The following is a 14,689-nucleotide window of genomic DNA, read 5'->3' on the forward strand; positions in this document are numbered from 1 at the left end:
CTTCATTTTTCTCTATACCCAACACACGGCGACTGGATTGGGAGAAAGTCTTGGAATCTGCACTCAAGATGGGGCGACCGGATTGACTTCATTAACAATTTCTAAATATTTGTAGTTAATATTCCAAATCAACAGGCGAGGGACGGAATGGCTTGATCTTGCGATTCGCATGCATGCATGCTTAATTTACATAATCGCGCAAGGAAATCTTCTCCAACCTGAGTTGCTGATAATTCATCCAGTAGTCAAGTCTCGTGTGAGAAGAGTTGCAATGGGTAATCCTAACTCGCAGCAAACCAGTGTAATGTTAGAGATTCAAGATTGAACATGCTGTTATTTGCATGGCCTCTGATGAGTTACAAGTCCCGTGGCATGCATCGCTAAGGAGATGATGCAGCGTCATATGAGTACCTACATAACGACGTACTTTACGTCGACGTCGTATCCGGAGGCAGCATCATCACCGTTAGGCTGATCGATGACAAGAAATTAGATCAGGGAACTGGGTAGGACTTCCGGTTGCACATGCACTTGTAGGCCATGGGGCAGGTCTCCGCCTCTTGCAGGGACGCGCACACGAAGCTCACCATCACCAGGCGGCACGGCGAGCATGATCCACACGCATGCGAGCAGTCAGGCAGGCTGGATCCCGCTACCTGCACCGTATCCGCCTTCCCCTTCTTCTCCATCACCTCAACATACAGCCCGGCTCGTGCATTGCCTCCCCGGCCAACTACGGCTGGAGCCGTTGCTCCATGGTGCCAACCATCTGCTTGCATGGGAGAAGAACACCCAAGATAAAGCTTTAGAATGACAAAAATAAATCTGTGCAGGGAAGAAATTAAGCAGCAACCGTACCTCGACGACTCCGGGCAATTTGTCTTCCCACAACAACCAGTGGAAGCAATAGGATGAGGAGGGTAAAAGCGGCGGCATGGGCGGAAGAAACTCGCATGGCTAAATCTGTGCAGGATGACGACCAAGTTTGATCTGGGAAGGGCCTGGGAATTTAAGGATGGTGAAGAGGTGAATCTACGGAGATTTGAAATGCTCCAACTCCACCCGGAACGTAGGGGATCTATATATGCATAGTAGGTATTGAATCGCATCACAGATAAAGGTAAGTTCCACGGGGAGGGGAGGGGTTTGTAGCGATCACATGAGAAAAGAGAGGTGTTCACAGACTTCATGGCGGCTGCGAGAGTGTGCCGGGGCTAGGCCCGTGCTGGGTGGCAATGCACCCTCTCTAGGCTCTTTTCACGGAAATGCATCCTTCTCGTCGTGGGGGCCATTAACTGCGGAGCGTATCAGCTTCCTCCACCAGCCACTGGGAACAGCGCCCGCAGGCACCGCGCTTGTTTCTCCACATCTCAGGTGGGGTGGGTCCCTTCCCACATTCCCCTCGCACGCACCCGCGCGAACCAAGCTCGCCCACCGAGCCTGTTCTGTGTTCGAGACCAGCCGGCTGGGCCGCTTCCATTGATGGAATCACACCCCCAAGCAAGAGGCAGGCTGAACCCAGGGTACAATGCGACCATCATTAATGGCCGCTACCAAGCTCGGGCGGCAGCTATACGAGCAATACAGGATCATGGATCGTCTCTTTTAGGAGGGTAGCAGGTTCATGGATAAGCTTTTATCACTTGGTGGATCATCGATTGCTTGTGGAGCGGCACCACAAGACACATACTCTCCAAAAACTTTCCTTATATTAAAATAGTTATTTTTTAAATTTTAGGGAAATGATGGTCCAGATCTTAGATGAAGGATATGATTTGTGATCCTCTCGATTCCTACATTTGCACACAAGCATGTTCCCAGCTGACCTGATAGCTATTGGTTACCTTTTCTTTTTTTTTTTTTTTTTTGCTACAGGATAGCTACCGGTTACCTTTAAGTTAGCTATTATACAACACGTAGCCATCACAGACTAAAAATGTCCTGTACATGAAGTACTCGAAAGTATTTTTTGGTGGCAGGCGTCAAACTTGTGAAAGAATGTGCATGCATCTTTACCATCTCGAGTGATAACGAGTTCAAAACAATCGAATCAATAGCACAACAAACAAACTCAACTATGCAAGTAATCACCCCCAGCAACAAAGAAAAACAAAAATAATCTCCTCTATCCAATACTCCATAAAAATAAGACAATCATACCATATCCAGAGGTATATGTTTTGCTCATGATGGCAGCAATCCCAAATCGAAGGAGGTATCAAGCAGCACTGGCTGAACATGGCTGCCTGCTAATGAATATAAATATCACTGAAGTAGTCCCATCTAATAATTTATTCACTTTGATATTCCTTTCTCTTAGCTGAAGGAGATTCAAATCAATTACTCATGAAATTTCTAAATTTCTTGTCCAAATAGTAGCTCCTTGATTGGTTTTGTTGTCGCAGAGCTTCCATTGCTGATCCATTTCTTCCTTGAGTACGATGCCTCAGAGTTCACAATACTTGGAGGTGGCGGCGTTGACTCTACTATCTCTGAAATTTTTATGTTCTGCCCATGCATATGTTTTTCCTTGGCTGTATTTGTGATATCTAATTTATGCAGCTTTGGCCTATTCTTTACTTGACTTGCAGAGAGAGAGATTCTTCCATCATGCTTTAAAGAACCTGTTGTGGCTTTACTTTCTGTTTTGCTCTCTTTGAATGCTGCTGAATTGGTAGTTTTACTTGCACTTCTCTGAGCAATTCTCTTCTGACGCTGGAGCAATAATGCCTCGATTCTTTTCCTATTTTCTTCTTCCTGTCACAAAATATACAAATTAATTTCTTAACAGAGGAAACAAGAAGACACAAGTGAGAAGTAGCAAGTTAGTTGTAAAAATTTACCAGCAAAGAGATCAGCCTAGATGACTCGAGTAAGCCTTGCCTTGGCACTAATTAATTATTTCTATTCTTTTATTTCCTTTTTTTAGTTTCTTCATACATATTACATTCCTATGAGTTGCAACTTGACTTCTCCAAGGTTCATGAAATTATCAACTCTGGATGTTTATTTAGGATAAATAGGGATCTAATAGAATGGTCTTGATGTCTGAGCTTTTAAATAGGCTCTGAGGAAAAAATAGAAAAAAAAAAGGTACGATCATCAACCATGGAGGATGTTCCATGTAGAAGAGATGTGAATCAAGTCAAAATATGAAATGGAACAGATTTGATACTCGTAATGCTAAAATGGAACAAATAAGATCATTTTCACCCATAAAGACCACAATATGAGTTTCTTGCTTTCAGAAAAAAACAGTGCATTAAGGAATAGAGGGTTTTCAGAACTCACATTACTTGCAGAAAAAGGAAAATTTGATAATAAGTCTATATTCATACCAAAGTACAAAATCAGTAAATAATGGGTGACGGATTGGGAAAAGCAAGAACCATACTAAATAGTATACGCTTCTATAGACATTGCACTTTCACTGCCTTTTGTTTTAAGGCAATGTTTAGCATTGTTAGCACTATGGACGTCTTCTGACATCCTATAGTCAGCATTTATTTCAGTAAGATACCAAAAATATATAAAAAAATGAAGGGCTGCATTGAGTACCTTCTCGATTTTACTCTTTTGAGCTGCTGCTTTGCTTATGGCAGGTGGTCTCCTATTACTTGATAAAACATTAGATTCACTGTTTCCAAGAGATCCACGTACAACTTTAGCTTTTGAACCTTTATTTAGAAGTTTTTTTTCGATACCACCATTCTTATCTAGGGATTTTTTTTCAATATCACCATTCCTTTTGCCCTCCTTACATTTAGGTAGCACAATATCACCGGTACAACTATTTGTTTCAGCACCAGAGTTCTGTTCGTTGACCTTGGCATATGTAATCTCTGCAGTGTAATCTATTTCAGGAATCCAGTATGCAGTTTCAATACCTGGATCCCGTTCTAACACTATCTGGAGATCATCAGGCTCACAGTGATGTAAAATTCTAACATCTTCTTTGGAATGACCCGTGTTGTCAGTGTGACATGTGGCATCAACCAATGTAATGCCAGAAATGATGCTCATATCTGTTTCCCACTGAGAAATATGTTGCTCATTTACGATTGACCTCGTAGGAACCATGAAAGAGTCATCAATCAGAGGTTTTTCCTTAACTGTTTCCATGCTGCACTTATGGTCATCATGTATTGCTATAGCCTGGTCATCTTCATATAAAGTGTGCTCTGCAGATAACTGTGCTTCCGTCAATCTATCAGATCGGCTGACAACAAACCAATCTTCGCCTCTCTGATTTCTGTATACAAATGGTTCATTCATATAATTAGACTGAGTATCTTGGACGTTACCCTCTGGTTTTATACTCTGCATATATAACAGGTCCTCATTGACACCCTGGGTTTTCTGTAAGCTTCTGCAGTAATTTTCATCACACTCAAAATTTTCCATGTGTCGCCCATCTGCAATATTAGCATCCCTCTCAGTTATTATGATAGAGTCAGTTGCAACTGTCTGGTGTTTTGTTCCAGTGTCAATTTCTACATCACGTGGACAGCTATGAACAGATTGCTCTGTCAATTCAGAGTCTTTAATCATGAAGAACTCATCCCCAACTTCTACACTGTGCTGTGAATTACTGTCAACTATGCCTCTGCTTCTATGTTCCATTTCATTATAATCAAACTCCTCTTCTTTCATCAAAATATTCTGAAAAGTTTGCCAACTTTCATTGCCTTTTTCAACATCGCAAGCTTTTGCTTCTGAGCTATTCTCTCCATGATCTGCTTCGCTGGAATTCATAACCTGACATCTTTCCTTGTTACCATGCCGGCTGGACTTGCGGTGCTTCTGTATAGAGTCAACAACATTTTTTACCTTGTCTTTTAGGAAATCCCCATCCAAGAAATCATCTTTAACTAATGAATCATCAGAGGAACCATAGCTGCCACCATCTTTTCCTTTCGAAGAAATGTAATTAATATTGCGAATGACAACTGTTCTTGAGTTCTTGTTTTTGGGCCTCTGTTTTTTAGTTACTCCTGTTTCCAGGGTCTCCTTGCCGGATGACATGTCATGATCCAATTCATCAATTGATTCACTACCTGAACCAGAGGAATTCTGGTCAGAGAACCCATCTTGCAGCCCCGAAGTAGTTTGCCTGCTTCTGTTTGCTTTTCCATTTGAGTATCTTTCTTTCAAGTGGGGAGGCTTGTTGCTCCTTCGATGACGATCCTCATTCTTCGAGACACCATGATTGAACGCTTCTGTATATGGAGGCCACTGCATATTTTGAAGATTTCCTAGATAATATGGAGAACTGAATTGCATACCAGAAAAAGCATGCCCTTGGTACGGAGACATTTGCTGTGCAACAGGACCTTGAAAACCATACATGTACTGAGGCAGATGATTTGCCAAACCAATTGGAGATTGAGGTTTACCATGGAATATATTATCATTTACAGAATGCAATTTCTCCTGAATTGGCTCATGCATGTGGTCATCTGAAGATGGAGTCTATGATCAGATAAGTGGAGGAAAGCTTTGGAAAAGAACAATTATTTACAATTTTTAGATACATACTGGTTTAATTGTTTTAGTCCGGTAATTAAGGAACACCAGTCCCCAAGTGTAAAGTTTGAAAGACTAACTATATTTGCGACAATTTGGAATCACCATTATATACTGAACCAACAAGTTCAGAGAACATGCTACTTGGGAAAAGAAACATAAAGGCACCTACATCTAGCAAATTTTTTTGGTGTTGGTATGTCATGATCTGTACTTTAAACTACATAATTTAACTGCTAGATACATGCAACATACAGGGACTCTGTACCAATGTACCATAACTGCCAGTCCATGTTGAACTGCACCAGCCACTAGCAACCAGCATAGGCCAGCACAGATTGACATGGACCTGCAAGGAATACTAATTTTTAATGACATAAGCCACAACAATTTACTGGCAGAACACGATTTAACTGTTATTATACTAAACAAAGCCGGCATGGATACAGCATGAATGATATTTAGTCAATCTCTTTTTTTTTTCCTTTTGAAGGAATAACTAGTCAAGCTCTAGTTATATGTTCACCACTTTATAGATACACATTTAGTACCTTTGTTTGTATTTGAGCATGCAGAGGTATTTGTTTTATCAGCTGATGCTTCATCAAGAGTGCTATTTGGCTCAACTTGACAAGCAGCCACATGACCCACTGGCGTGTCATATGAATGTGACACTGCTAGTCTGGAAATTGCTTCCATTGCTGCTAATTCATCCATCCAAAGCTTATCTTTCTCCTTTTTCTTACACAATTCTTTGAATTCCAAGCATGCGTTCCTACATAATGGTAGAAGTACATTAAAAAAATAATAATTGCAGAAAATAAATGGATAAAGAGTAGAACAGTTATTAAACATGTTGACATTATAAGTCTCACCATCAAGCAAAACCACACCTAAAACAATGAGTAAAGTCAATTGTAACATTGCCCAATTACGCAATTGAATCTATTTAAGTCTTAACCAAGTGTACGACATCATTTAAACTTCGAGATTTTATTGCTATATGGCACCAACTTATCAAAATTAATTATCTCTGTAAAATTTACTCTTACATGTACAGGATGGGGAGGCTTCGGTATGGCAATTTAAGAACAATCCCAAATTACCTCGAAATAGTCTCTTCCTCATGGCTTCAAAAATATCTAAAAAAGTCATGGGAATAGCTTGTTTCCAATCACCACATTTTCCCACCTACGAGATGACAAGAGGCAATGCGTGATTGCAATCTATATTACTTGGACCCACTGATTCCTAAATTATCCACACCTAACAAACATGGATCCGATGCTTAGACATGCACACACCGAAATCACTAACCCATGTGCAATGTAACATAGGTTGCAATGGCAATCTGTCAAAATGCATGCATATTTGCATGCTCGCTAGGCCCACAATCATAAGCCTACCACCTCCTACATATTTTTATCTTTATCTAGCTCGGAATTAGTTCCTTTTGTCACTCCACTACCCAGGTCTTGTAATTCAATAAACCATATGGTTAATCACCAAAATTTATCCCTATCTATGGAGATATGATGCCATTTTGGGCAGCATCCTTTTTAAGCAGACCATGAAAGCCTCTCTAGAAAGCATAGAAATGCTTATAGTATTTTCTTTTCCTAAGTCTTCTTCTTAAAATTTTCTTTGGACAACAATGAAGTAATAATACAGGTTTGAGATGCATCATTTGGCATGCACTAGAAAGAAGATATGGTTATTGTTTCACGAAAGATGGGTTCCACGTGCAAGCATATCTCATAGTTTGGTGGTTCCAGCTCTAGTTTCCATACTTTTGGTGGCCAATTAAATTGAGAAAAAAATCAAAAGCAACAAAAACAAAAATAACAAGAAAAATAAACAATCGTCACTGATGTAGTGTAGAAGAAGCTACCTTTGGTCAAGAAGTCAAAGTCTTATCTCTTTAATTTCTTAGTAAATTGTGTTTCTAATAAGTTGTATTTGCATTTATTTTGGGTTTGGGAATTGTAATGGGTGCTTAGTAAGTTGTGATTATATTTATTTTGGATTTGGAAATTGTAATGGGTGCTTAGTAAGTTGGAGCATGATTAATGCTTAGACTAGTATAAATAGACCATGTGGTAGATGGTGAAGGGCAGATTGTGATTACTAAACTATTTGATATATGAGATAGCTTGAGCTTGTAGCCCGCTTTATCCATCCTCCTCTCTTGTTGTGAATGATTGTTCATCCATTTATCCTTTTCATTTGGCCTACCCCCTTATCATTTGGTATTAGAGCTTGTGATTACGCTCTTGGATTATTTTCCTCTTTCTCATGGCGGCACGAGGAGGTAGAGGACGACGTGGCAACCAAATAAGGGACGAAAGGGATGATGAACTTCAAGCACTTCGAAGACAAGTTGAGGAACTTACTTGGCATCTTGAAAACCGAGAAGCTCGTACTGAGCGAGGTGGTTCAAGCCGAGGGTCTTGTAGTAACGAATTCGATGTGAATCTATTTGCCAATCATGGAGGACGATTGGAAAGATTTTTCTATCATGATTCCGACACTTTGAAAATTGATTTACTGGAATTCCATAGTCGCCTCCAACCCGAACAGTTTCTTGAATAGCTTAGCGCCCTTAAAAAGATCTTTGAATACATGGAGACACCGGAGATTCAAATAGTGAAGCTTGTTGCTACAAGGCTTCATGGTAATGCTTCGGCATAGTGGGATAGAGTTCAAGAGATGCAGCTTCGCAAAGGAATGCCTATGGTTTCTTTTTGGGAGAAAATAAAATCTAGGCTTAAGGAGAAATTCCTTCCGGTGAATTTTGCTCAAATGGCCTTTTCTCAATTGAACAATTTTCATCAAAGAGTCTAGAAATGTGATTGATTACGCTAAAGAATTCTACAAGCTAATGGCTCACAATGATCTTCAAGAATCCGAAGAATAAATTGTGGCGAGGTATGTTGAAGGTCTAAAAATTCCAAATCGGGATGAAGTAGAAATGCATCGATTATGGAAACTCAATGATGCGTATGAACTAGCCTTGAAAGTAGGGGCTAAGCTTGCTCGTAGTGGAAGAAAAAAATTTGTGGAGGTACAAAATCTTTACCCATCTTCCAAAGGAGACTCTTCTCGTGGTAAGGGTACTAATTCAAATTCCCATGATTTTGGCAATAAATCTAATTTTGTTTCAAGTGTGGAGAGGTTGGTCATTATCACTACACTTGTCCAAAGAAACAGGTTGATGTTCATGCAAATTTTATGAAAGAAGAAGACCTTGATAGCTCAAAACAGGCCCATGTATGATGAAGAAGGTGACATTGAGCGTGTGGAGGTTCAACCAGAAGAAGATGAAAGTCTTATGATCCATAGGGTGCTTACAACTCTAAGGTTTGATTCAAATGAAGTTTGGCATAGTTCAAACATTTTCAATCTTCAAGAAAATGTTTGTGACATTAAGAAAGGAGAATGTTGTGATTGGAATTCTCCACCAGTATATGATGTTTATCCGGATGAAGAACAGATTCGGAATAACGGTCTAATGTACTCACAGTATTTGTCTTTGTCATTAAAAGAACGTTATCGTGATACTATTGTTGTTGTCTTGGATGAGAGTAAAGAGTTGGTCTTACTCCCTTCTCAATGAGTAGACCTTTTCAATGAAGGCTTTCGTAAGACTTGTGGAGAACTATGCTTCAAAGAGCTTAGAGATTATTTCAACATGATGATGTGGCGCCAAACTCCATCTTTCAGAAATCATGAGTTCAAATGCTTGAAGGGTTCGTTTGATTTCAGAAAGTTATTAATTGATTTTCTTGATAACAATCCAAAGATCCTATGTCAAGAGGAGATATTCATAGCACTTTCAAATGAAGATGATATTCTCAAGGATCTTTGGTCACGGTTCGGGGCATTATCAGACTTTGGAATTTATTGGCAAAAGATGGACATGACATTTCTGTAAGTCAAATTGAATCATATATTGGTGTATCATAGCGAGTTTGGATGACAACTCGAGGATGAGTTCTTTCTCATCCGGAGAGGATGATGTAGTGTAGAAGAAGCTACCTTTGGTCAAGAACTCAAGGTCTTATCTCTTTAATTTCTTAGTAAGTTGTGTTTCTAGTAAGTTGTATTTGCATTTATTTTGGATTTGGAAATTGTAATGGGTGCTTAGTAAGTTGGAGCATGATTAATGCTTAGACTAGTATAAATAGACCATGTGGTAGATGGTGAAGGGCAGATTGTGATTACTAAACTATTTAATATATGAAATAGCTTGAGTTTGTAGCTCGCTTCCATCCTCCTCTCTTGTTGTGAATAATTGTTCATCCATTTATCTTTTAATTTGGCCTACCCCCCCCCCCTATCAATCACTTTATAAACTGAAACCAAAATCAGGTACTTGGAAAATTTTTGTAATTTTTTTGGCATCAAGTTGCATTGACTACAATCAATACATAAAGAAAGGCATCTAACTATTACCAAACAAAATAAAGAAAGAAAGAAAGAAAAAGGAAAGAAAGTTAACCGATATACATGGAGTCTCCTCTTTCTAGTGCTAAGATCACCCCAATTTTGCTATTTTAATGTAATACAAGGATGTGCTTTTTTCGAGTGACTCATATACAAATTTCCCAATTCTGAACATATTTACATCTCCTAAATTTTGCACTCTCTCGTATAATCCTTGGTTCCTTTCAAAATTGATAAGATAACAGACCTTTGTAGAATAATGGAAGCAGCTGACATATCCTCACACATTTGGTAAACATGTCACAAGGAGACTCTATCATAGAATTGCTGTAGCAGAAAAGTGTATAAAAATGAAACCTACCAATCATCTAGATTAAGATGTCCAGTAATAGGCTTAGTTATAACAAAGATTGCTAGGCTCTATAACTTTCTTTTCAGTATAACTTTATACAAAAAATTTTCATGGGTTCTAGATTCTTGTAAACCTTTTCATCAAGCAATATCATGTATATTCATTAACACAACCCAAACATGTCAGATTTCAGAAACATATAAAACCACAAGTTCGTAATATCAAACTTAAGGGAAAAAGCGACAGGCAATGATGGATATCTCTTCGGATGAAATGCAAAAGCATAAGAGAAAAAATAGACGTAATAATGATGCTGGACCAATATAAGTTCAAAGGAACCGTTCAAGCAACAAAAGATGAGATATTTATTCACAAGATGAGATAATGATGAACAGGAAAGCACTTGAGGGCGATGATTTATGATCACAAGGGAATCAGATCTGCTGAGATATTTATTCACTAAGACATCTGTCTGCTTATATTCTTTAATCATTTCTTATCCATAAAGACTGGAGAACTACTTTGGATGAGAATGAGTTGGGTGCAGAACAGAAGCAAGTACCTTTCCAAACCATGGCCTAAAAGGTGAACTGGTGTACTATCAATTTTGGTCTCAATAATAAACAGGCATCATATAGAAGAAGATGCAGAAGAAGACAGAATAGAGATTTTAGGAAGACAAGTACTAAATTTGATTGACAACAGCTTCACACCTCAAACGAGAAGCTCCAAAAGCATCAGCAAATGACACAAGATCCTCAACGTGAGCTAGTTCGAAGCCAGCAACACAGGCTCTAGCATATGCCATGCCTTGCTCTTTCAAGAGAACCACTTTTCGAGTTTCTAAACTTCTTTGAAGGCAAATCCTGTTAAGACAAAAATGGAATCAGCACGCAATGGAGCAGCATAAGCATGAGATACTCTGTGGCTTGAAAAGGATATGCATTTAATATAACGTAGGCAAGCACAAGCTCAGAACATTTACTTGGAGTTTTCTCTCTGTGAAGCATCATGACCATGAGATTCCACTTTCAACTGGTGACAATCCATTATCACAGGAAGTTCAAAAAAAGAAAAGATAAAGAACAACAACTTAGACAATACACATTGCTGAATAACCCGACATATCCTCAAAAAGCATGAGAGATACCTCAGAAGGAATCGCTGGCTTCTTTTTGTTGCTGTCTGCAAGAGTTACGTTGCCTGGACAACATAAAGGCATGAGTACGTTCAGTTACACCTACACGCTTTGCCATATTAGACAGATCTACAATGATATAGCCAGTATCGATGAAAGCATTCACTTGCAAAGCAGCAACAGAGGAGTACAAATATATAAAGAGAAAGAGCAAGCCAAATGACATAGAAAACAAGAATTACTAAAAGAGCATAACAATGTACTAGGGTGATGAGAAATTATGACGAGTCGCTTAGTTTTAGTTATATCTAGCATATAATTGTACCTTGATCCGTTAGATCCGTTCCCGTGAGGTTAGATGCCTGCCAGTAATTGGAGGAAATTAAGAGAGCAATTGATGATGATGACAAACATGTAGACATTAAAATCCTGGAGGAAGAAGAAGAAGAAGGGAGAAATCAAGTGGGAAGGGTGTCAAACAAGTAGACCGACCTCTCCCAAGTGAATGGAATCCTCAATCTGTAGGATCTCCCTTTCTATCGTCACCACTCGCTCCAGGATCTCAGGAGTGCTAACGAACCGAACAAACCTGAGTAAGAAGACATCACGGAAATTAGAGATTCCCAAATATGATCAGCCGTCTGCGGAAGAAGAGAAGGGCGCCTACTCTAATCCGCATTCCTTTAGTACGCAATTACTTGAATCCCCGCATATCAATCCTACTGCTTCCCACTACTACCCGGTTAAAGGAAGTGGGGACTGGAAACGGTATGGAAAGAAACGAATCGTCGGTAAGCTACTTTCCATTTCGTTCCTTCCGTCCCTTCTATGCCTCTGTTTCTTTCTCCTATATTTTCTTTTTGGGATGGTCTTGCCCTTCTCTACGCTGGCTATGAAAGAAGAAGTACAGGAGGGGGGTGGGGAGGGGTGGGGCGCGCTACCTCTCGAGAGTGGCCTTGGTGAACCAGGCGGGCGGCGACGCGGAGTGGGGGCGGAGGGTGATGGAGTAGCCGCCCTTGGGGATCTCATCTCTGGCGCATCTCAGATGGGAGAGGAATGGCTCTAGCAGCCCCGACGCTATCTTCTCGCCGCCGCCCCCCGCGACCGAGAAGACCACTAGGTCGCACCTTCGCAAGGAACAGTAAAGAAAATAATGTCACTCCGGCGACAGAGAACAGAGGCAGGGAGAAACGCAATGGAGTCGAGCAGCGACGTGCGTACCTAGTCCGGGTCGGGGTCAGCTGGAAGAGAGCGCGTGCGAGAGGAGCGTCCGGATCCATGAGGAAGGTTAGCTGGTGGAGAGATGATGAGATGAGAGGAAGAAGGGAATTAAGTTGCCGCTTTTGCTCAGCGTGAGCGGTCCGAACGGGTACCGGGCAGGCGGTGGTGATGATGGCGTTTGAGCCGGGAGATTGACCGCGGAGTTAAGGCGAGATCGCGACGGCGGTGGTGGGAGCACATGCCGGGTGGTAGGGGACGGAAGAGTTGGCCGTCACAACTCATCACGCCCCACGCCTCCCCCCCCTCAAATCGCTCGCCACCTTCCCCAAGTCCCACTCCACCCAAGTGAAGTTTTGGATTCCTTTGGATTACTTTAAAAGCAATATTCCTCACAGGCTGTCTGGACGGATTTTCGACATGCGAGGCAGATGCTGCAGGTCAGTTCGATCATTTTGAAGGACGATTCAGCTATGGTGATCAGATGAATTTAGAAGGATCTGAGGAACGTGAGCACAAACCACCCTTTGTTTCGAAACATCCGGATGATTACGAGAAATGGGGTGGCCTTTCAGACCAAGCATGCATTCAGAAAGGCCAGCGGAACTGCCAATTAGATGGCTGCTAACTAGATGGCTGCCTTATGGTCAAGAGAAGGGGAGCTGCCTCGAGCATTCCGTGAACTAGTATTTTTCGACTTTATTAAATGTATTTGTACAAGCATTATATGATAAACCCGCTGTAGCAACAACAAAAAAAAAAAAAAATCCCTTTATCCAGACATCCAGCCCATAATATTAACCTCTCCGCTTCAACTCTATTCTATGTTTCTGCCGACGCTGCCCCGTCTGTTCATTCCTTTTCTTTGCCAGCTCAGGTGGTTGGCAGTTTTTGTTTTGATTACTGCCTAATTTCAGACCAAATTATGGAGTGACAAGGGAGCAAGGAACAACCACATTTTAGAAACTTATATTAAAGCAAATAAGTCAAGTCGCTATTGCATCTCCATGACTCCTCAACCGCAATGACTCGGAATAAAGGGGAAAAGAACAGAATCCAGCCTTTTTCTAACCCATAGACTACCTCCCTGTCTTTCTTTCTTCTTTCCTTTTTTCGTTTGTAATTTTTTTAGTAGGAGTTGCGTGGTGGGGATGGAAAGGTCAACAATCGCTTGAAGACAACGAGTTGTGTAAGATATAGGACATGGCGGACATCAGGCCTATGCCAGTTAATATACAGCTAGCTTGGCCACGTCGAACCAACCTGTCCTCCATTTCTCTTCCAAGCCAAGCGCCAGTTGCCCCGCGTCGCGTATTGAACTGCTTCAGTAGGTCGAACCAACTAGATTTTCCATTGAATCTTTTGCAAGCTCAAAGTGTTCGGGCTTCATTCTTTGATCAGTAGAGTTCTACCCATTTCCTTTATGGACCGGACTCAAATAGTGTTTGTAGACTGAGCTGGAGTTATTCATGGATAGCTCGGCGCTTTATCACATCCATGGTGAGAGAACAATGAGTAGCCATTACAATAGGGAACCTCCAGAATTAAGAAAACTGATCATTAGAAAAGATATAAATAAAACAGCATCATCTGAAAAACAGAGAACAAATGAAGCCTTTCATCCTTTTATGATAAAAGAGAGTTAATTCTAGCAAAAACTTAACCTAGCCGGTAACCATTGAGAATTGTCTCCATGGATAACTCCCTATCAATAGCTGTTCTCAATATTCCGTTAAAAAGTGAAAACTGTCTTGATAAATGACACGTGGTTAATCATCATCTTTATTAAGTATTGTACAAATAATAAATCTCTGTCAGTACATTACTATTCAAACTATTTTTTTCTGGTTGTTAAAAAAAATTCAAGAATTTAGCCAAAAAAAAAAAAAACAGATTTGTTGATTTTCAAGATCTACAGAGTTTAAACAAGCATCATGTTTGGAGGCAGAGGCACAGATATTGACTTTTGATAGCTTCTGTTCATGGATTTGATAATACCAGTATTGCCA

The 14,689-nt window shown here is 40.4% G+C and overlaps 2 protein-coding genes across 3 annotated transcripts; both read right to left on the minus strand.

Moving 5' to 3' along the window:
- Nucleotides 1-358: 358 nt before the first annotated feature.
- On the minus strand, nt 359-1,104 carry LOC103713970 (protein EPIDERMAL PATTERNING FACTOR 1). Its single transcript, XM_008801034.6, has 2 exons — nt 859-1,104; nt 359-769 (listed from the first exon to the last, which is right to left on the minus strand). The coding sequence occupies exons 1-2, from the start codon at nt 953-955 to the stop codon at nt 495-497; spliced, it is 372 nt and encodes a 123-aa protein (XP_008799256.1). The 5' UTR covers nt 956-1,104; the 3' UTR covers nt 359-494.
- Nucleotides 1,105-1,988: 884 nt separating this feature from the next.
- Nucleotides 1,989-13,162, minus strand: LOC103713937 (COP1-interacting protein 7). Of its 2 annotated transcripts, none has more exons than XM_008800991.6 (10): nt 12,684-13,162; nt 12,404-12,589; nt 11,955-12,051; nt 11,788-11,824; nt 11,475-11,527; nt 11,310-11,359; nt 11,038-11,190; nt 6,078-6,301; nt 3,559-5,459; nt 1,989-2,757 (listed from the first exon to the last, which is right to left on the minus strand). In XM_008800991.6, the coding sequence occupies exons 1-10, from the start codon at nt 12,740-12,742 to the stop codon at nt 2,356-2,358; spliced, it is 3,162 nt and encodes a 1,053-aa protein (XP_008799213.4). In that variant the 5' UTR covers nt 12,743-13,162; the 3' UTR covers nt 1,989-2,355. The 2 variants fall into 2 exon arrangements, with proteins under 2 accessions (XP_008799213.4, XP_008799214.4); XM_008800992.6 differs by having other exon boundaries at nt 11,310-11,323; nt 12,684-13,030.
- Nucleotides 13,163-14,689: the final 1,527 nt, after the last annotated feature.

Source organism: Phoenix dactylifera, chromosome 1, assembly GCF_051530095.1.
Source record: "Phoenix dactylifera cultivar Ajwa chromosome 1, Ajwa_hap1_PhDact_Kaust_v1.1, whole genome shotgun sequence".
NCBI lineage: Eukaryota > Viridiplantae > Streptophyta > Magnoliopsida > Arecales > Arecaceae > Phoenix > Phoenix dactylifera.

What these genes read in the sequence shown, in the direction of transcription:
- LOC103713970 (XM_008801034.6), bottom strand. Translation starts at nt 955, where the DNA reads ATGCGAGTTTCTTCCGCCCATGCCGCCGCTTTTACCCTCCTCATCCTA. An exon ending in AATTGCCCGGAGTCGTCGAG is followed by an intron (nt 770 to 858) that starts GTACGGTTGCTG and finishes CCATGCAAGCAG; the next exon opens with ATGGTTGGCACCATGGAGCA.
- LOC103713937 (XM_008800991.6), bottom strand. Translation starts at nt 12,742, where the DNA reads ATGGATCCGGACGCTCCTCTCGCACGCGCTCTCTTCCAGCTGACCCCG. An exon ending in AGCCAGCGATTCCTTCTGAG is followed by an intron (nt 11,360 to 11,474) that starts GTATCTCTCATG and finishes GATTGTCACCAG; the next exon opens with TTGAAAGTGGAATCTCATGG. An exon ending in ATGCTCAAATACAAACAAAG is followed by an intron (nt 5,460 to 6,077) that starts GTACTAAATGTG and finishes CTCCATCTTCAG; the next exon opens with ATGACCACATGCATGAGCCA.